The 22,945-nt window shown below is 44.7% G+C and overlaps 1 protein-coding gene across 1 annotated transcript in view; it reads right to left on the bottom strand.

Moving 5' to 3' along the window:
• The window catches only part of ABHD2 (abhydrolase domain containing 2, acylglycerol lipase), a 40,341-nt gene extending 27,778 nt beyond the window's left edge, over window positions 1-12,563 (bottom strand). The window contains exons 1-3 of the mRNA XM_062583748.1: window positions 12,488-12,563; window positions 3,250-3,334; window positions 2,218-2,418 (exon numbers count right to left, since the gene is read on the bottom strand). Of these exons, the coding sequence (XP_062439732.1) occupies window positions 2,218-2,411 (194 nt within the window). The 5' untranslated portion in view covers window positions 2,412-2,418; window positions 3,250-3,334; window positions 12,488-12,563. The remainder of the gene's footprint in view (window positions 1-2,217; window positions 2,419-3,249; window positions 3,335-12,487) is intronic.
• Window positions 12,564-22,945: the final 10,382 nt, after the last annotated feature.

Genomic DNA, 22,945 nt, shown 5'->3' with positions numbered 1-22,945 from the left:
ACCAACTTCTTCCCCTTCCTCCCTTGAGTATATGGAAACCAAACAGACCAGCTCAGAAAACCAGTTCACAGCTGTACAGATGAATCAGTGGGACATCTCCACAAAGCCAGTACTGATATGAAAGAAAGGACTGTTGGGCTATTTATTTTGTATTCACGCTTGAGTTCAAAAAGAGCTGCTTAATCAGCTTTCCTAACATTCAGAAAATTAGGAAGTAATCAAAGCCTTAAGATTTCAGTGGAGTATGGCACAAGCTGTCTCCAGCTAATTAGCCCTACAAACTAATTCACACATAATTGAAGGAATTTAGATATATTTGTTCCCCACCAGACAGGAGAGTCACCTGGAGACTAGAGACAGACAGAATTTCTTTGATTTCTTTAATCTCTATACTTAGATATCTGTGATACTTCCAACAGGAAAGCAGTCGCATATACATCATGTTAGAACATAATTATCCTTCCTCTAAACACTTTCAAAATCCCAGAACCATTATATTCCCCCTTCCAGGGGATAAGACTGAGCAGTTAACTATTGACACATTTGATTCTAGCCATTCGTTCAGTTGCATTTCTTTCCCGTAGCCATAGAAGCCTTTCAGGCAATGTTTAAGGACCACGCATTGGAAATCACTGCTAGTTTCCGGAGAAGTTTGACTCGATCAGGACAGAGTACACTGTCCAAGACTGCACACTAGTAACAGCACTAAGGCTACAGAAGAGAACTGCTTGCGGAATCAGTGTACAACAGATGTGTTGCAGTTCTTCAGACATGTTTCACTCCTTTAGGTAGTTTTTCCTCCCCTTCAACTGTGCTAGAGTCCAAAACATGGCTCTAATAGTAAAGTTAGGAACCTGAGCTATGAGAGCAGAGATGAAAATGAAGCAGCACAGACTCTGAATTAGCTTACTGTAAGTACATGCATCTAAGCTTTGAGTAATCTGAGATCAATATGCCTTTAAGACTGGTAATCAGTAAAGCTTCCTGCTTGTTCTTTCACTGACTAGGGACATATGAACCTGGAATGCCAACAGTGAGGTGTCAAGCAGCTAAGATACCAAGTAACCAGAACCTCCGCAGTCTTTTACATAGAAGCAACTGCTTTGCAGTTAAGGCACCAAACATAATTAAGGTCCAATTTCAGCACTCAGTTTCAGCATAGGTCTATGTTACCACAAGATCCAGTTCATCAGGCAATCCTCTTTGGAATCTGCTTCAAAAGGAATAATGCTTTGTTGCCTCTAACAATTTAGGAACCTGATGGCCTAAGATCTTACACTTCTGCAATCAAAGCACGTAACATAACACTGCTAAAAGCCTCCCGTCTTCACTAGAATGACTATCAAGTCAGTTCAACACCCGAGATCCAAAAGGAAGGTTTACTTGACAGAGCTTACTAGATAATTAACTCAGAGCTTTTAAATAGGACTTACGGTGATTGCAAGAGAGAAATACTGTAATAAAAAGTACACCAAAAGCCTCATTACCTAATAGTATGAAGCATTTACTAAAATTTAAAGTGAAGGGCAGCTACACTGATCCTGGAGCCCCTACAATGAGGTCAAGGACCAGTCTGCTCAAATACACTTGACCTTGATGTTGACTTCACAGCAAATTAAACAGCCTTTTCTTACAATTGGCCAAGATGTCATTACTTTAATAAATTAGTTGTGAAATCTATTATTGGACAGAGTGCATCACTAGTCTAACAACTTAAGGCACTTCAAAAAAAGTAGGCACTATAGAACCAATAGCTATCCCTATGTTCATTAGCAGTGTCTGAAGTCTTTACTACTGTGAGCCCCAACAGATTTCTTCCCTACTAGAACAGAGGAAATGTGATCAAAAACAAATGCTGATTGTATTTCTCCCTCCCTCATTTCCACAGGTAGTGTTGTACAGCACAGTCCACTGCAATACCAGTATACAGATCCTAGTAATTCAGAGCAAGCTTGAGGTGCAGGTATACTTTTCCATGTATCCACAGACAGTCCTGAACAAGGCTTGGTCCTATGTAATCCAGGCAGCCAGGACACTAGCAATAGTAAAATATTTGACTGTTAATATACTGGTTTCCAGATCTAGAATCTCTTTATTTTCTCAGAGAATACTTTGCCGTTCATTTGCACCAAGCTTTAAGAAACACCCTAGGGAGAAGGTTAAGTGCAGCTCTTCTCCCTGTGGTGCAAGGCAACATGCTAAAGAGATGCTACTTACTCTTTGGTCAGAAGTGGGCAGGATTTGAGCAGAAAGCGGGACAAAGCAGAGTCCTGGTAAATGAGATCAGGAGGAGCAGTCGGACTCTTTAAGTTCAGGCAGCGAACAATAACATACAGAACAGCAGCAACTGCAGCCAGCTTCACCCCATCAAATACTGCTGGCAGCTCAGGGGTTTCCAACATTGCACTCATTTTGAACCTGAGGATTAAAAAAAAAAATCTTTAATCTTTGCAATAGACTGTTTAGAATCAATGTCAATTGCCATGTTAACTATAAAACCACACCAGACACATTAAGTTGTCAGTTAACACTACTACAAAAATACTAGATACCACCTTTTATGAGCAATTTTTAAATGAAAGAAAGTTTATTCTGTACTGCTCTGAAGACTCTGACCATCACAACAAATAAAGACTGGATGATGAGTTGGGCAGATTCATTCCTAATCAGCACTGCACTAGAATTGCAGCAGTGTCTCAGGTGTCAAACCCTACAGTCTCTAGTCAGTCAATCTTGGCCAGGATCCCTAGTGTCTAACCCAAATAACCTGGCTTTCCACTCATCTTCTATGAGGTAAGATCAGCAGCTTCGGATGTGTTTCTTCCCAGATGTACAAGCCAAGCTGAGAAGGGGAACTTGAAAGGACTACTGTGCTATTTTCTCAGTCTGACTTCTGCAAGGCAATGAGAATATTGGTACTAACACCTGCAGGTATTTAAGGCAGTCACTTGTATATTTTAATTCAATGCAATTCTGCAGCTAAAGAACTAGGATTATATCCAATCCTTCAAGGACTTCAGTGTAAAGGAGAGAAAAAAAGAAAATCTAGTCACAGAACTAAAACATCCTTCCACTTTGATAGCTGGATCAGCTCACAAAATTGTTTCTTTTGAAAAACACAGATGACTCAAGTAACTGGCTACAGTTAGATTTCATCTGCACTGAAGGAGCAGGTTTTTGCCTTGGTCTTCACCTTTCTTCAACTACCTGGTTAAGCCAAATGAGAGTAATTAACAAGCAAAGTTTTACCAGTGTCACTTTCTTCAAGGTAGTAATCGGTAGGTCTCAGTAGATGCAGCTTTTACTGTCTGGTTCCACCTGCTAGTCAAGTTACCTGCAGATGGAAGACAAAGCATGCAAATCTATTAATATAAAGCTGAATCTCTATTGGAAGATAAGAACATAAAATTTATGTAGAGGTCCTATCACAGACATTTTAATTGGTTTATATTCAGTCATAGCCACTTTTTGATATGCTCATGATTACAAATCTTTTGCCTATTGACAAATTTCAAATTATATCAGTTGCCTATAGCATACTAATTCTCTCAACTGCAGCAGGCAAATATCCTCATGAGAAGAGATACAGGAAGTAGTAACAAGAATCGGTACAACTTCAGATGAGGTTGCTACAGAACACCAGAGCAGGGCTATGGACTTCATAGAAAGGCATATAGTCAGAGTCTTAGCAATACAGTAAAACTGTCCCTAGTTACAAAAAGGTACCTCAAATCTCTTAATATTTAAAGGACTTGAAGTGGTAGGCCACTGCTCTCCTCAACTTGATAGCATCTATGCTGTTACTGCAATGCTAAGTCAGACCAGAAGTTTCCTGCTACTTTTACACACGATTAAAAAGTGTAACTTTTATAAATAGAACCTTGTATAACAGGCTCTGCTGTTTCTACACTTGCATCGAGAAATTATACTATCACCACACATCAAGATGGTGAGCCTCCATCAGGAGGCTCAGACAAAGCTGCTTAATTAGCACTTGTGCACATACAAAGACTATTACAAAAATTTGATAATGCCAATGAACACAATATAGCTTTAGGCCTGTAACTAAAATGTAAGCAATATTTACAGTTAGCACTTCTGATTCCCTATAGGCATAATAAGCTGATTTGGAATCAGAGCTTCCAGGCAAAAGCTTCAGAGCTCTATCTGCTCCTTTGAGACCTGTATTTCTGACTCAGAAAATAAGCCAATAAGAGGCCATACAAAAGCCTTACTCTTCTGCCAGTAAGAATGAGGAAGCCTCAGAAGTACTGTCTGTACCCAATGCAGCTGCACCAAAATCCCTTGGAAGAAAGTAAGTCCAACATCAGCTATTGATTAACCGCATGTTGGATGGAAGTTTATGCCACCACAGCTGTTTGTGTTGTAGGAGAACGGAGGTGAGGAAAGCAGAGACACTAACCCTGGAGAATTTGGAAGCTTTTATTTTCCAACTCTGAGCTTCACCAAAAGAGTGAGACTATAAAAGCAAACATTTATACTTCTGATCAAGAGATTATCAGCTTCATGTCAAAATGAAGAATTCAAATGCTCATTATTCTAATACAATGTTCTTATTTTCACCCTTAAAACAAGTTTACCAACATTACATCCAACTTAGAAGCAACAGTCAAGAGGCAAACTATAAAGTTTGACTTTTCATTGAAAGTGCCAGAAGAAAGAGTAAGCTCCTGAATAGTCAGTGACTAAAGGACAACCAGGCGCTTCCCCATCTAAAATTGTTATCTTTCCATCACTGTTTCATTTAGAAATATTACTTGTAATGTTTATATTAGCATCTCCAAGACCTTTGTCAGCTGGATTTTATGATAGTTCTGTTCTACAGCTTTCATATCACTGATTAAAGTTAAAATTCAGCATGACCAATCATTAACATTTTCTACTAATGACTCAATATAACTGATGCAAACGAAGTTTTAATTCCAACTCTTCTCCCCACCAGTCTTCAGACTTCAAACACCTCACATTGTGACACTTCTATATCCAGTTTTTGTCCATTTCTTTTGTAATTAGAACCAAACCATACTAGCTTGGAGTTCTTCCGAGAACAAAAATCAACTTGCTAATAAAACAGCGCTATCCTTTTGACACTTAGTCTTTTTCCTCTTCTAGAGGGAATTAAGTGAATGCATTTTAGAAGTTCTTGAAGCACCTCACATGTGCTTAAGACTTGGGCATTTGTCAACATCTTATCTAAAGCTTCAGGTTAGTCTGTACATAAATGAAGATGGCACTGCTGCTGTTACATCTGCTTATCAAGTATGTGTAGTGATTAACTAAGCAGCTAATCTAGCCTGTGAGGTTAAATTTTTAAGTGTCCCACAGTTTCAACTGTGACACTTAAGGCACTTCCTAGAGCGGCTGCCTGACATTTCTGAATGCCTAGGCGGACTTCTCTCAGCCAGAGCAGATTTGCAGGAGCTGAGCCAGAGTACTCAGCTCTGAAATTTTAAAGGTTTAACATATAAAATGGATTTGAGAGCTCTGCCTCTAATCACTTAGGACAAATACCTCCCCTTTTTCAAGCACAGATGAGGTCACCTTCCATTTTGTTAAATCCTTCTTGCATTGACCTAATAACTTCAGGGTTTACAAAAAGAGGACAGATAACTACAGTGTTCAGCTAGTCAAAATTTAATCTAGAATCTCCTCTAAGTGGGTCAGTATTAATACGAACAAACAGACAATTGCTCTTTGTGTACAGAACACTGGATTCACTTTTAGCAAGCGAGATGAAGTTAGCAACAGATGTTTCAATTGATATATTTAATTCTATTTGTGATTGGAGGCTAACTCCAAACTTAACTTGCAAAGTGCTAGATTTATGAAGTCTTCTCATTCTTCCTTTCATCAAGGAAAAAAGTTGGAAGTCACTCTACAGGGAAGAATCATTTTAGCACTGTTTTAACAAAGCACCTATACAAGTGTAGTGAGGAAAAAAACTCAACATCCTACTTTTTCAGATTAGAACAGAAATGGGTACTACAAAAGCCAGGAGAGCTACAGGGAATTCCTCAAGTAACCCTTAAAGGACACTAGGTACCTTCACTAAGATACGCATCAGAATGTGGAGTGGAGTCATTATGGACAAATCTGAGACTTGCACACAGTTGCAGGTTTCCTACGGAGACAAGGCTCATCCACAGATGGAAGTCACTTCACTCCCATTGCTCCATGGGGCATGCACGTTTAGTACCAGCTTTTTAAACAGTACAGCTTTATTGTACTGTCCAGTATCTTGTCTTCTGCCAGCATTTTTCAGTAAAAGTGAAAAAGCATTTTTATATGAAGTGCTAAGCCTGAATTGCTACTTTAGCTACCAAGCTCTGCAAAGAGTTATAGATATATGTATTTTAGGGCTATACTACCAGTAGCCCCATAGTTTTAGGGATACAAAGCAAAGCATCACACTATTTCAATATAGTATCTAACCTAAACATGCTTGACACATCAAGAACCTTCTATTATCTTCAGTAGTAGCTCAGAAGAGAACAGGTGCAAAGCAAATACCGAGATCATACGATACTGCTCCATGCTTCCGGCCACTTAAACAACCAATTAAGGCTCAGACTTTAAAACAGTTAGAGGAAACTAATAAGAATTAGGTGAGCACTTCAAGCATTTAGTCTTAGGTTTCAAAGAAAAGTTAGAGATAAAGTATAGCCTCCTTCAGAGTCATCAAGAGTCTCGCCAAGCCCACTAGAGTTTCATCATCTGATATCTGATGATTTTATCTCCAAATAAACAGGGCACAGTGACATGTCCTATCACAAAACATTATTTGGACAGCACATAGAACTCATTGGTTTAAGCCCTCTTCTGCCTTGTGCCAAAGCTAGCAGCCAGGCCAGGATTTGCCTGGTTGGCAAGCAGCAGGTACTGTTTACACCACATTCCAACAAGAATTTCTTGGCTAGTGCCTTCACTGAAATATGACCTTTACAGATACAATACTTGACTCATGTACTAAATTTAGGGGTACTCTGAGGATACAGGGACAAAGTTTGTGTTGATGGTGCCTCATGTTACAGCAACAGACAGGTGCCTTCAACATTTTTTCGGCGACTTTGAGAAGTCTGACACTTTCAGAGTAGATGTCAAGCACCAGGGAGGTGTGGGTATGCATTCCGAGGCAGTTTGCTTGAGAAAGCACCTGAAGACAATTCTACAGTCACAGGGCCAAAAACACTTGTTCTTTCATTTCCCCAGGAAGGCTAATTCACAGTCAAACAAACCCTGAAAACTTCACTTCCTTCCAACTACCAGGAACTACTTTTGTTTCTTCACAGGATCATTTTAACTGATCAAAATGATTCTAATGCATGACATGTAGTTTTTGCACTTCATCTTACAAGAAAGGTAATACATATACTGGAATTTACATAGCAACATAGCTGGTTCCTGCTTGTCACAGACAGACTAAAAACACTGCATTAACTTATCACGCACCTCTGATGTACAAGATTAAACTTAGGCAAGACCATTAAGGCTCTGATTGCTCCACAGAAATCAGTTAAGTGCATCTTATCTCAAAGAAAAGGCTCACGTTATTTAAACGATTCATCTGTTACTGCAAGGATGTACCACTTTGCAACATCTTAACTGCTCCTTGTCTCCTACAGGTTAGGTCTTCTGCTCTTCTGCTTTCTGCAGAAGAGCTCAAGCTTAAAGTTTTTTTTTTTTTTTTTTTTTTTTTTTTTTTTTTTTGAGGTGAGGGGAGAAAGGCAATACTGGCCAACACTTTTCCATGGTCTTACAGCCTAAGCAGATGCAACTTACCTATCGCATGACCTTCTGTCAGCAGGTAGCATCAAGCTCAATATAAGCTGAAGAAACAAGTTCTAGAGTACCAAGCAGTGCACGCTCAGCACTGCTGGCTGAACGCTACTGTGCTAAAGCTGCAGGCAAGATGCTGCTAGCATTAAGCCACAAATAGCTGAATGGAATAACATTAAATGTATTATAGACTTAAGAGTTTATTCTGTTCCTTCACCATATTTTGAAATACAGGGTCATACTATCCAAGTCTCATTTGTCCTCAGATTTCAATCATTCCTTTCCTCACACTGTCACAGAGCTCAGATGTATTTTTCAGATGAGTACCGGGAGTCTGGAGTCCAAGCACACTACAGCTGTTCTTTGGTTAGCAACATGGCTCACTGCTGAGTAAATGGGGAGCGTGCTCCATGCCAGGCTATAGCAGAGAAAAAGCATCAAAGCACAAGCCAAGACAGCAAGCAGTGCTTAAACAGACAACTAAAAATCAATTGGTCAGAAAACATCAATACATTATCAAAAGATGATGTGCCACTCCAGTCTGAAGTCTTTGAACCTGCTGCTTAACTTGTTTCTGGCCACAGAAAACTCTGCTGCACAGGTGTAAAGAGATCTACAGTCATTCACTCAGTCTGCTCATGACAGATGCTAGTGAAGTTAAGTTCACATCTTTACATTTGAAAATAAGCAACAGTATTTTACACAATTAAACACAAAGACCAATACACACCTACACCAATTAAAGAATACTCAGATTTAATACAACACTCATTAAAGTGAGCTGAGATTTTTTTTGACACACTAGCAATCATCAGCAAGTCCAAGTTTAAACAGTTAAATTTAGATTCTCTTCCTTCCAGTTGAGGGGAGAGAATCTGAATAGCAGTTAGGGATGTGTCATACATTTTAGGAAGTTTTCTCCTCCACTAAGCATATTCACCTTAACAGACACTGCTAATCTGCTTTCTTCATTTAGCACAAGCTTTTTATATTAACACATGCCCAACCAATACTTCATAAAAGAGGGTGTTCTAGTCAAAGGACAGCCAGACCTGAACATCCTCAGTTTAATCTTTCTGGATCCTGCATCTTAATGTGAAGCAGATAAATAATTTAGAACCCAGGAGAGAATTAGGATTAACTGTTAAAAATTGAACATCTCATTGGCAGCCAGCCATTTCCCAGCTGATCCTTTTCTGCAGGGAGTCCATATTATATTTCTGGAGTACTCAACACCCTGGATAGGACTAGCACTCAGTTTTAATAGCAAATATTTGAGCAGCAAGTACATAAGAAGCTTCAGAAGGCTTTAGTGTTTACAGGAATTCAGTCCAAACTGATAGAGGAAGCTGTATGTGCTATTTATTGTAGTCAGGCTGAACCAATGATAATGAGAAACTCAAGTATTTCTCAACAGTAAAGCCAACCTCCCAGCTTTAGGCAACTATTCTCCCTGGTGAGCCTACAGATACTGATGAAAAACAGCCTTTGCTACATTGAGGACTATGACACTTCCTTCCACTGCTGCTATCTCTAACAGAGCGCAAGCACAACAGATGTTTCGAGCACAAGGACAGTGCAAAACTGTCTTGCAAAGCATTTTTAATTAGTGCTCTCTGATGCTGGCAAAGTAAGGCTAGTAGTCAGAGTTTTTTTTTCCCCCATCAAGTCAACTGATAAAACTGGAGAAAAGACAAGCCTCCGGGCAAAAAAAAAAAAACCTTCCTACATCTGAAAGAGGCTAGGACAGCTGCCTTACTAGGTTAGCATCATTGCCACCCACATACATTGGGTAAGTGGGACCTTTGTCTTTTCTGTAAAAAGGACAGACTGTCCGTGCACACTGAAATTAAATCAATTGCTTAGTACTCAGTTCAGTCAATTGTTTTTGATCAGATATTTTTAACTGCATATAAGCTTAACTTCCAACTTAAATAGCTCTTGAAGAGCAAGCACTTCTATACAAATCCATTTTTCATATAGAAATAGTTGCTATATAGTGCTCATGAAAAATAGCTAGCTAGAGCTACACTAACACATAAAATAAAAGTTTCCAAAACAAATTCAAAACTTCAGATGAAGACTAACACAAACAGAACTCAGACTTAGGCTTTTGCTGGAGAGTCCACAACACTAGTTTCAGAGCACCTGAAGCCACCAGTTATTTCTAATGTAACAATTAAAGTCAATTTGCTTTTTCCATGATAACTCACCCTGTTTCTAATATTCCAGCAGCAATGTTAATCTAAAGTTGTTGTCAAGAGAAGGACCAGGAAGGCAAACTGGCATTTAATGATGTATGTTAAATTGTTCCAGTTATAGAAAGACACAGGTACTAGAGCTTTCAACAACGCCAGCTAGAGCTAAGAATCTGGTTTGTACTTGCTAGTTTTTATCTGTTTTGAGCTGTCTCTTCCACACCCAACTAGTCACTACATGACACTGGCTTCCATGGTGTTTGATGTGCTTGCCAAAGCCCAAGCAAGTAAGCTCTGCTGAGTTTCAGCAGAGACAGCTACAGGTGGCACCAGCACCATACACCATGAGTTAGAAGCAAAGACTACAATGCACAGATCCCTACAGAGACTTTGCCAAATCCTGCTGGGTTTCTTAATTTAATCCAAGTTCTGGAATTGCCAGAGCTGGCAGAGTGAAGTAAGGATGGAGAAGTAGGAGGTAGAGAGCAAGAAAGAGGAGTAACAGGAGACCATGAATCCAGCAGCACCCAGAACACTTCCATTATCAAGTGAGGTTAAACTATGGAAGGTTTTAATCACTGCTCTAAAGCCATCATTTTCTACAGTGTATCAAATTACAACCAAAAGAAGAGTTGGAACGTAGGAGATCTGGGTAACTTCTCAATATGCCTCTCAAAGAGGCATCATGTTGGCATCATTGTCATCTTTACTTCCCTATTATACAACATTAATGCACTGAAATGGTCATTGTGCTGTAATATCTGGATTTCCCCCCTCTATTCCCATGAAAAAACTGATAGAGCAGCTTTATGAACATTAAAAGCCTAAGCTACTATTATTAATGAACAAAAAAATATAGCTCTTACAAGAAAAGTGAAGCAAGTTAGTTCAGTTAACTTGTTAAGAAACAGTTTTTGCAAGATGGAAGATAAAACCCCTGATCTCCACATCTCTGAAGGCTAGAGGGGAAAATCTATTTCACTCCTACATAAGACAACCTCCAGCACAGTCTTAGGACACCCTCATCCTCTTCCAGGCTCACTCACTCAATAATACTGAACTGTCAAGGTAATACAGTCAAATTACAAGCATTTAAGTATAAAGCAGAAAAACAGAAGTCCATAAATTAGCCTGCAGTTCTTTAATATCCTTCCTGTTTTTACCTTTGACTTCAAGATCAAAATAAATGATGGCTGGAATAATAAAAGAGGCTGCACACCCACTGATCCAAGAAGTGACAAGAGAATTTATTCAAGCTCCTCTTGTGATATGAGAGCTCAACAAGCATAAAGAAGCTGAAGTAGAAAAAACAAGAAAAGAGAACAATGGGATAGTCAAAGACTAGTTGCCAGTAACAAAAATCCCCCCAACATATAGGCAAAGGAAACAAGAATTTTAAGAGAAGGTCTGAAAATAAGATATTAAAAACTCAAATAACTGAACTATGACCATGATGTCAGTAAGGAAATAAAGAATGTGTCAGCAGAAGCAGCATTAACAATATCACTTAGTAAGATAATCACTGATAAACAGGGTATGTCAAATGAACACATTGTACCAGTTAATTGCTTGTTCCTTATTAATCAGTTATTCCAGAAGGACATACCAGCAGTCTAGAAGCAGAACAGCAATCTGCAAGGGACTGACAGGAATCCTAGTACTTACCACACTAGTGACAGTTGTACAGCAGCAATAAGAGGAAGCTATTGAGAATCTCCTGAAATGATCTATGGCAGGATGCAACTGCAGAACTGAGTTCATCCAGCTATGAGAGCACTAACAAAGCCATTGCAAATATACCTTTTAAAAATGGCTACAGTGTCAGGTGATGGACTCACCAGCTGTCATGCATCAGCTGTGATACACAAACACAATGCTGGAAGAAATCACTGAGTTACACACAGAAGTATAAAACAAAGTGGACAGAGCACTGTCACATAGGCTGAACAGCAGGTTTTAACAAGTGTTCGAGGCTAGAGCTGCTGCAAAACACTGTCAGGGCCCAGGAGACCGCTGCGAGGAGCGGAAGCGGTGCGGGCTGTCAGACGCCACACCAAACGCGGCTGCCACTGCCCTTGCTCTAGCTCACCCGAGCGCCAGCACCGCCGGCCCTGCCGCGGGGGGCCGCGGCCCCCGGCCAGGCGCTCCCCGCCCCCGCGCGGACCTTTGATCCCCACGAAGAGCGGCGGCTGCCGCCAGCACCGCTGCTGCTCTCCCAGGAGAGGCCCCGGGCAAACCTCTAAACGCCAGCGAGGGCGGGGAGAGGCGCCCGCAGGGGAGCGCGGCCAGCGCCGACGGCGGCCACAGCCCCGGCCGGTCACCGCGCTGCTGCGCGCAGGCACGGCGGAGGGCCCGCGCCCCGCCACCAGGCCACGGGGGAAGGAAACGCGCCGCCGCCGCCCCCCGTCTCGGCGCCGGGGGCGCCCGGCAGGGCCCGCCGAGGCGGCGGCCGCCCCCGCGCGGCGAAGGGCCCCCGCCCGCCGGCGCCTCACCTGCAGGCCCGGCGGCGCGGCCGCCCGCGCCTCCAACCGCCGCTCCCACCCGTTTGCGGCCGGGCCCCGCGGCCGCGGCCCCCTTAGCAACCGCCCGCGCGCCCGATTGGCCGCGTCGCCACGCCACTCACGTCCAAACTCGCTGGCGGATTGGCCAGGAGGCGGGCTGAGGGTGGAAGCGCGCCGCAGCAGAGCGGCACGGGCCCCATTGGCTGGTTGTGACGCAGGGGGGCGGACCCCTGAGGCTCCATTGGCTGGGCCGTCTTTCAGTCAGACGGTGGGCGGTGATTGGCGTCCGCGGGCGGCGCGTGTGGGGAGGCGAGGCTGCCGGCGCCATGACAGAGCGCGGCTGTCCGGTGGGGTTGGAGTCGATTTGGGAGGGCGGCGCGGGCGGTGACCGGGGAGGGTGACTGCTGCCTTCCTGCTGCCGATCGTTGTGGAGGAACACGACATGGAAACCCTGCGGAGCACTCCTGCTGTGGGGCCTGCTCACCCCTTAGCGATACTGGGCGAACCTGACCAGCTGGGAGGCCCGAAGGCTGGTCATTCAGGAAGGATGTTAGTTGCTGCGTAGCCCTCATGCTGGTCAGCAGCATTGCTATTCCATGCTCGGAAGCCTTGTTGGCGCTGACGCACTGATATTACTTGGGTGTCGTGAGCCTTGTGCTGGGCTGCGAGCTGGAGTCTGGGTTCTCCGCAGGAGCGGGCAGGACATGCCCCTGGCCCTGGGCAGGGCGCAGAGGGGCCCATCTGGCTCCTTGCACCGGGTGCGACATGTAACAGGGACAGCAAAATGTGCTCTTGATAAGCAGACCTTGCAGGTCTGGAAGCACTGGAGGAAAACAAACAGCACTTAAAAAAGTCTGCAACGTGATGTTTATAAACTTCCTTTTCTGGTAGTATCCCAAAAGCACCACGTGTTGTATTCCTAGTATCATCTGGCTATGTTAATGGTCACTTTATATAACTGGATGGAAAAATCCTTTCCCTAATCGCAGACATTTTGTTTTCTGTTGTTTACTGGGAGTTGGAGCTTCCTACGTAGAGAAAGCTCTCAAGGAGCAAGTCACATTTTCCAGAGGGTTGTATATCTACACAGATGACTAACTTCCATAGCCTGAGTCACTGAAAAGATGAGAGCTCTGAGGAAGGACTGAGCATGAAAATGTCAGAACAGAAAACCACACTCCCACAGCCAGCTCTCATCGTGTCTCTTCACACTACAGATACGAGCTGATAGCACTTGGTCAACCAAGTTACTAAACTCACTGGTGACCCTGCTGGGTCAAGGGTTGGTATGTCTGAATATAGCTGAGTTATGCTTGTGATCAAGGTACATGATAGGCTTACTATATGCACTTCCTGTATTAGCCTCTTATCAAAGCATTTGAAGAACATGTTTGGTTGGTAATTGCAATTGAACTGATTCCAGTTGTAACATGGTGGTTTATTCTAGACACAGGCAAACTGCAGGAAAATTCTGCAAAACAATATTGAAGCTCTAGGCAAGTTCTTTACTTTAAATTCTTGGGGCTGTTGGAGACTTCTGTGGCCTGAAAGAAGCTCAGGTGTTTAGAAGGGTGCTGTCTTTACCATGTCTGGCCCATGTCATGTGGCAAACCAAACAAAACACTTAGCTGCACCTTTCTTGCCAGGAGGGGGGAAAAAAGACCTATGGCAGTTTTTCATACTAGAATACATATTTCAGTGAGGGCTGAGATCTGAGAACTACAGTAGAATAAAATTGAATAGGTAACAGTACCAATTTCCAGGTGGATATGGTAGTGGAATCCAAACTGCTGAGCTTTCAAGGTTACTGCATGAAGAAGGAAAGGGGTGGAGAAAGTGCTGCATCTCCAGAAAGGGAAGAAGGAATTTAGTGAAATTTAGTGGGAGTTTTGCTCCCTGTTACAGAGAACAACGACAGGGGGGTTTGGTTATACCTTCTGGTGCAGGAGCAGAAATGGCTGGGAGTGAGCATGTGTGTTTGTGAGTGCAAACCAGGCTGCGGGCTATTAAAACAGCCTCTTGAGTTTTGGCTTGTAAGGGAAACTGTCCTCCCTCTGAGTGTGCAGGGAGCTGACGTTTCTAGGGCCAAACCCATCTGATGATTAGCATGACACGGCTTGTGCGTGTTGGGAGCAGTGGTGTGTGCAGTAGGTGGAGTGCTCTGGCCAGGAGCCAGAAGTGAGTCTGTACCACTCACAGCAAACAGCTCATGCTCAGGAAATGCCATCTGAGCAGTAGCCTAAACCATCCCATAAATGAAAAGTGCTGGGAAGAGCCGAATTTCATTTCCAGCCTGCTTGCCTCATAGGAAGGATTTGGCCACTCCAGCCCAGCAGTTTCAGACTGATGTTTCTGCACAGAAGTGTGTGTGGGGGGGCATCCAGAAAAACATTGGTGCTTTGGAGGCAAGGGGATCCCTCTGTGATTGGTATGGATACTGCAAAAAAGGCAAAATATATGCACTGGAAGCTGAAGCTACTGGAAAAACACATAGCTTTGCCTTGTGCTTTGGGCAGACATTTACCTCTGTACACTAGAACCATAAAAGGCTGATTATAATTTCACCTTCTAAAACTTGGCAATGTAAAAGGTGCCAGGCAGAGAGAACTGGGTGCAGTGCTGGATCAGCCTGAGACACAGCTATGCAACCACTTGGTGACATTGGCACCTTTTATTCTCTACATCCCTTTCTTGGCTGTTGCTGCCACAAGGAACTAATTCTTTTTCTGCTTTATCTCCTCTTGCCCAGCTTTTCTCCTGCTCAGCAAACTTACTGTGCACTGAATGACTTCCAGGGACTTTGCACCTCTTAGGAAACCTTCCTTTTTGCTGGAGGAAACATTGAGGTGTTGATCTCTGCCAGTGTAGCAGGAGCAAAAGGGAAAACATCTCTTATGATAGGGCTTGATTGCCAGCTCAAAATATGCATAGTGCCTGTTAGTGACACGTGAGGACAAAAATGCTTTATAGATGGAAATAAAGGCAATGAATTTTCCTCTTTGCCTGTTCTGCCTTCCCTGCAGTGCCGGAGAGGTATTGGCTTGCAGGCTGCAGAACTGTGGTGTTTGAGAGCCTGCTGGATCTGGATTTGCAGTGCTCTTTGGACTCTTATGTATTTGCTGAAAATGGTGTCTAAAAGCCTAATGGGCACTTTGCAGATCTCTAAATAGACCAGCGTCTGTCCTAAGGAGCTGACAGCGTAAGAAAACAAATACCAGGGATGAGAGAATGGCTGTATCACACAAACCAGCCGTGGAGGTGGCACATGGCCCACCTGCTCAGTATTTTTCCATCATGTACTCATTCAGCTGTTCATTGCCAACTTTCAGCTCTGCTGCCCTCCCCAAAAGCTTCTGCACTGGTCTTATTTAGCACACTAGATAATTCCTAACTATAAACCTTTCTGACTAACCTCAGCCCTGCTGGGTTACTGCTTTCCACCTTTCTGTCCACTTTTAGACCAGAGACCCCTGATCTGTTCTTATGGCTGAAGTCATTTCTTCTGCTACCCAGCTGCCAGAGACTTTCTGGCTCTCCTTTTTATGTTTTTCTGCCTGCTAATACAGGGAAGGTCACTGGTCGTTTCAGAGCAGATTGGCTGTTGCATTCTTCAATTATTCCAGGCCAAGAGAGATGCTATTGAGCTGAGCATCTCACAGGCTCTGCTCAGCCCGTTCTGTCCCCAAGTTCCCAACCACAAGGTCACTCCTTTTACCCCATGTCCAGCCACAGCTGCTGGCTGGAGGAAGAGGCATCTGAAAAGAGTTTTCCTGGCATCAGCAGTGCTCCTGAGTCTTGCGCTCTGGGGAGGAAAGGGCCTAGATCCTGTTGCTGGCTGCTCCTTGGCACTTTAACCCTGCCTGTCTCCACAAGCAGCCTCAGCATTGCAGGGGAAAATTTGTTTTGTTCGTTCGTTTTTGTTTTTGTAACTTCTAAGGATCCTACTTTATTTCCTTGAGATGAATCCATGCCACGATACTCCTGAATTTAGCAGGGAGTCTGTTTAGGTGAAATTCCTAAACCCCACACAGACAGATATCCCACAGACCTGGGCAGAGTATAACACACACTGTCACTTCAACCACCCTGCCACTGGTCCTTAGACCTCGAATGCACATGAGATCTCACAGTGCCCCAGCTGTTTTCTGTCTGTTCCCAACAGGACCCACCTATGATACCACCTCTTGTTCTCTCAGAGCCCCTTTCTGCCCCTTCATTACACATTTAGATAAGTCAAGGCACAGATATAGGTGTCAGTTGTGTTTTAGAGTGCTGCGTGTCCCAGAGGTAGTCTGCACGTGTGAGGGGCTATAGACAGGGGGTCTGGATGAGAGAGCAGGCAGAGGAGCTATCAGTGGTAAGCAGGAGGGATTGGAACGAATGCAGTAAAGTCAAGGAGGTTATGAGCTTCTCCTGGAGTATTTCCAAGATGTCATACTGAGTAAGGAACACTGTTTGTCTTCTGTTTAATTCTGAGTGGCCTGTCTGACGTTTGCCATTATACTGTGTTCCTGTGGTTGAAATTTGGCATGATTATGACTATCCAGCCTCAGAAAGCCAGTGAGAGAGCCTGCTAAAGCCACATTCTTTCAATGACTCTTTCGTGAAATGTTTTCTCTGGAAAAGTTGCCATATAAGTAGTGGTGAATAAGAAGAATAAGCCAAAGGTTGCAAACGGAAAAGCTCAGTGAACAAAGTGGTAGGACTACACGCCCCCTCTGCTTCAGGAATGGGGAAGAGACTCATCCCAGATAGCAGTATTTATGGAAGTGAAGTGAGTGGGGGTGAGAGGCACTGCCTCGTGCCGAAACAGTGGGAATTGGGATAGGTCTGGGAGGTAGGGAGCACATGACTGTGTGTGGATGAGGGTGAATACAAAGAATAAGGTTATGGTTATGGGTTGGGGTAAAAAGTGGTGGTGTTAGAGTGCAAAGAGCCAGAGCTCTGGTGGAAGTGTAGAAAGAAAGCAGCAGTAAATGGAAACAGGTTTGATTCTGATGTGAGGCGGTGGGTTTGTGTGAGACTGGTGGGGAGCAAGGGAGCATGATTTGGGGATTAGGCAGATTGGGACAGGCAGCAAGGAGCAGTGGACTGGCCAGGATGAAGGCTACTCCAGAAGAAGGAACACTTTGATCTGCCAGATGTTTTCTGGGGTTACACTGGCAATCACAGCCAGGTGCTGCTGCCATGTTTGGAGGTGAACTGGGAACGACCCCTCCCTGCTTCCCATGCACAAGGACCTGGTAGGGAGCAGAACAGTTTTCCAGGAAAAGACAGCATCTGCAAAGCGACTACCATCATTGAACCCATATCACTTTTCTAACTAGCCTTACCTGGCTTTGTGAGGGCAGCATTACCCTTTTGAAAATCATGCCTGTACCACTGAGTTAAATTAGTGCTTGGGCTGGAGGAAATAAACACCACAGCTGACACTGCATAACCACCACATTGCAAGCTGACAATGTATCTGCTCATTCCATGCTCCACCTTGCAAAGCTGGTGTCTCAGCCACTCAGAAATGACATCTGATCTACCACATGTCTATTCAGAACAGATTAGCTGCATCTTTAAGATCCTGATCAAGAAGATCCCATGAAATCCACCATTTGCATCACTTCTGACCCACATGCTAGTAATGCTGCAGGAGGATTTTGCTGCACTGGCACAGGGCTGGATGGATAGGGACCGGTGCAGGGCTTGGAGGAGGCACAGTCCTGCTTCCTGATTAGCAGAAGCTGCTGCCCCAGTGGAGGCTAGAGGGTGCTATGCTGCAGGGAATGGGTGTCCTTCTCCCTCCCCACTCATCATCTCTTCAAAGGCAGATAAAAGAGTTTTCAAGAGAGATCTTTGAGGTAGGGGGGAGAACAAGGTGCTGGCTGGCTGTAGTTACTAACAGTCTTTAAGGGTTTTTTTGTGATAAAGTATCTGCTACATCGTGCTCATGAGTTAGCACCCAGAAGATGATGTATTTCAGCACAGAAAGGGTGGGTTTCTTCAGGATAGGGCTGTGTGGTTTCAGGGTTGTGAGATGCATTACAGCACGTGGGGAGTTCTTGCTGGGTTGTGCTCTGAGGATGTGTCCTGGAGACAGCCAGGCTATTTGCATTTCAGGAGCTGGCAAGTGTTACTCAGAAGTGTCCCGAGATGAGGAAGCAGATGAGAAAGAAGAAACAGAAGAATGGAAGAAATATTAAAAAAAAATGAATAGAAAAACAAAAAGGAAAGAAAGACACAAGAGTGAGAAAATGAGGAACAAAAAAGAAGATAGGAAGCTGAAAGAGGAACAAAACAAATAGAGAATAGAAGAATGAAGAAAGAAAATAGAGATTGAAACCAGAGGATCACATCATCTGCTGTGTCCTTTTAAGGGCTGTAGATGTGTTAATAATGAAAAGTGAGATTTGCTTGGGAGAAAAATCAAGGAGCTCTTCTTGCTCTGTGCCATCTCTCTGAGTCTTGCAGTGGCTAAGGCTGAAAAGCATTTAGCTGATGGGGTAGAATGAGCTTGTGTTTACCTAGCTGAGGTGTGGCTGATCTTGGAGCTCAGCAAAAAGTGGAACCAGAGAGGCAGAAAAGGCAAGGGGGCATGAGAGACAGGGATCTGTACAGCAGCTGACAGGTAGCTGCAAGGTCAGGCAAAAACATGTGGTGTTCTAGCCTGCCTTCCGAGTACATTGCTGCTCCCCAGCTAACCATTGGCAACCAGAGCAAACATGCCTACTAGTGTCAAGCTGCATGTGCTCTTCAAAACACACACCTGCTACCTCGAAGCTGTGGTTGTGGGGTTGCTGTCCTCATGGCAGGCAGATCTGGTCTGCCTGACTGCCTGCAACAGGCAATGCAAATGTGCATAAATAGCTAGAAGAGGAGGAAGCACAAGTAGATGCTTCCGTACGTTACTAGGTATCTCAGAAGGTAACGTTCCAAAACCAGGAGGAGATACTGACATGAGGAAGGAAGAGGAAAACCATGAAGAAACTTCATTTCACATCAACCCTGAAGGGACTGCGCCCACTTTTAGGAGATGAGGAGGTGCTGGCCTTCTTTTATGGTGAGAAGCATCTGTAAAACATAGTGAATGTTTTACACTGAATGAAAATGAACCAGATCAGGCCTAGATTTAGGTGACCTTCCCATTTTCCTCCTTGGGCCTTAGGTGATTTATCAGAGACTGGAAACGAGCATCCCCAACTGGACATGAGAGGTTATCACACAAGCCTCTAAGAGCTGTGCTGGCCCCACCACTTGCTCTGAAGGAAGTGCTGGCGCTCAGTTCATGGCTGCCTGGAGAGGAGGTGAGGTCATTCTGTATCCATAGTGTTTCCTCCTTCCTCCCCAGTGCCGAGGCTGCTAGTGCTGAGGCTGCTAACCACGAGGCAGTGTACAGTTAAAAGGCAAAGACAGAAAAAAACCTGTCCCAGAACGTCAGGGCAGGGAATATTCTGGGGGAAGTGAAGCACCATTAGGAGCTGACAAGTGCTTGTGAAACGCATTTTATTTAGCTCTCTGTATCTGTTCTGGACATCTCCAGTGAGACTCACTGATTTTACCACAGGAGGGCTGTCGGGGCAGCAGCCCACTGCAGGCTGAGGAGAGCTGGGGAATCAGCACTGGAGCTCCTTCAAGAGCTATCATGAGGATGCAGAATACTTGGGATTTACAGGCAGTATTTAATGGGCTGGGGGGCAGGATGGCAAGGAGTGAACAGCAACACAAAAATGCCTAAAGGAGTTTTGAAGGCAGAAGGCAAATTCATATCTTGGCCAGAAATGTTTCTCTCAAGATACTATGACATCTCCTGTCACTATGGCAAGGAGAGTAAGAAAGACATTTCCAAGGGAATAGAAGCTGGCTGGGACTGGCTGCCTGATGGAATGAGTTGCTTTTTTTCAGTTGTTTCTCCTCACACTGTTCTCCCAGTGCAGTCCAGCTGCTGTGATGACTGACATGGGCACATCTGAAGTAGATGCCATAAGTGCTGGGGTGCTCTCCCAGTGTCACACCTACTGCAGCAGGAATTACAGCTTCCAGAGTCCTTACAAAGCCACCAACAGAGGCTGGACAAGATAATTGGTGTGGTGGGAGTTCCCACAGAGAAGGAGGGATGATTGCAGAGAACACATGGGGTATGACTAATAGAATGAATGTCTTAAAAGTATGTTAGTATAAAATTCCTGGCAGAGAGGGAGAAATGCCTTCTTGCTTGGGAGACTTTACAAGGGTCTGATACAAAACTGAACTCTAGGAAATCTCCTCTGAAGCAAATTTATGAAGGAGCCAGGGGATGGGTGGATACTCCTGCCTCTCAGGACACTCTCATTGCTGCAAAGGAGGCTTTTGCTGCTCAAAACCATGTGTTAGCTGCTTGAAACTGGATTTGTGGAACTATCAGCCGATTTCCCACATGGGAACTGTTGAGATAAGACTGTTGATATCTGATGAGGTAAGACACAGCGCAGACCCAGGTGGAATCTGTAGAGTCACCAGCCCTCTGAGCTGTGAGCAGAGCACTCGGCAAGGACGCAGCCTCCCTGGCAGTCTTGCAGTGTGCCATGCTCAGGCTTCGTGTCCCCTTGGGTGCACACTGACATAGCCCTGAGTGGGCTATGCGCACTCATCTTCCTGTTCACTGTATAGCAGGTCCCTGGACAAGCAGCAGCCCCCATTCAGGCCTTGACCATGGCTCACACATGGGTTTCATTGAGGACACATCTGGCTTGGAATTTGTTTTCATTTCCTTTTGAGGAAAGGAGGAGTCGTAGAAGAGAAGTAACTGAGCAGCTGAACCGGCTCTCCTGGACAGAGCTCTCAGTGCCAAGTGAGCTCCTGCTGTGGTTTCCCTTGTGGCTCTGGAGGCTGCAGCCCAAGAGGCAGGAAGTGGCTGGGAAGGAGCTTCAAACCACGTGCCAGAGATGCCAGGATCTATCTGTGACAGGAACACAGCTTGTAATCACACGGGAGGCTGTGCCTGGTCTCTGGGGCGGCGCTACACAGCTGTGCCTCTGCGTCAGAACCCCTGCATTAGCTTTCAGACGGGTTCCCGCTGAAGGCATCAGGCCGATAGCTTGCAAAAATTGCCCCTCAGGGCAGAGGTGCTACAGCAGCCCCCTGCCAGGACGCTGTGCCTCCCCCCCGGCAGCGTGGGATGGCTGTGAGGTGGGCTGTGAGGTGGGCTGGGGGGGAATGTCATGCCCTCAGACTGCATCAGCAGTCAACAGCTACCTGACATAGGGACATAACTAGCTCCAGGAGGCCTCCAAGAGCCACTTTGGGTTCCAGAAAACAAAGCAATGATGAACCAGGTTTGAGGTCTGATCGCCCTAGATGCCCCCCTGCAAGGTCAGGTGTGTGTGCCAGAGAGGGCAGGTGTGCAGGGATCTGAACAGCATATGTTCTCCAGCTACAACCAGCCACAGATGTGGCTACTTAAATGTAACTTAAAAGGCCCCAAATATGTCTCTCTTCAGGAATAAACAGATCTCAGAGCTGTGGCAAATCTCACCTTACCTACCAGGTTCTGGGAGATCAGAGCAAGTGGGAGGCACAGACAGGGGGGCTGAGGCACCTTCTAATTACGCTCCAAGATACAGAGATCAAAAGGGAACTTCACAAATTAATAAGGCCAAGGCCTAGGCAGTGCCTCTCCTTGGCACGGACGGGAGGGAGGGATGGAGGGAGGGGAGTGCGAAGGGGAGCATGCTGTAACGAGCAATCTGCCTCTTCTTATTTAGCCGGTAAGACAGGTTCTGGGCTCCTTGAAAACCCTTGGGCCAGCGCATTAGAGTTCATTCTTACTGTTAGTAATCATATAGCTCTATGAGGCCCTGGATGTTTAATCAGATTGAAAGCATGTCTTGGGCCCTACATTCTTCTCAAAAGGGTAGAAAAACCTTTGATCTGGTGTAATCTGGAGGCACATGCGTTAGATGAATGGTTTGAGAAAGAAGGGCTCTTATGTACCTAACAAGAGGATGAGGATCTGTCCCTTACCAGGAAACCCTCAATTATCAGGAACCTTGAGGATAAAGTTATCGAGAAAACAATTTAGTGTTTTGTGTCAAGGCAGAAGCTTGCTGAAAGCTTCCTTAAAAACAAGAAAAGAGCCACAGCATATCTGCCTGTGGCATCTGCTCTGTGTTTGAGCATGTTTGGGCCACTCACCGCTGCTAATCAATAACCAGTTTCGATTGTGCATTATGGTGTACCACTGAGTGTCAGTTCTTGTTGTAGGGTTGGTGCTTTCAACCACCAGACTAGAGTGGGGCAATACAAGTCTGGGATGTGGGCTCTGCTCTTTCCTTCCTGGACAACTCTATGAGAGATTGACCTCACCAAACTGGAACCACCAACAGTTGCTTTTGTCTTGGCTAGTCTGTGCTTACCTGTCATGAATGGAGAGACAGGTATTTCCCAGGGTAATTCCTCCTGCAGCAGACATGAATGACCTCT

This window comes from Rhea pennata, chromosome 10 (assembly GCF_028389875.1).
Source record: "Rhea pennata isolate bPtePen1 chromosome 10, bPtePen1.pri, whole genome shotgun sequence".
Taxonomy (NCBI): Eukaryota; Metazoa; Chordata; class Aves; order Rheiformes; family Rheidae; genus Rhea; species Rhea pennata.
Note: the sequence above shows the minus strand (reverse complement) of the source record. Positions and strands in the feature narration are given on the sequence as shown.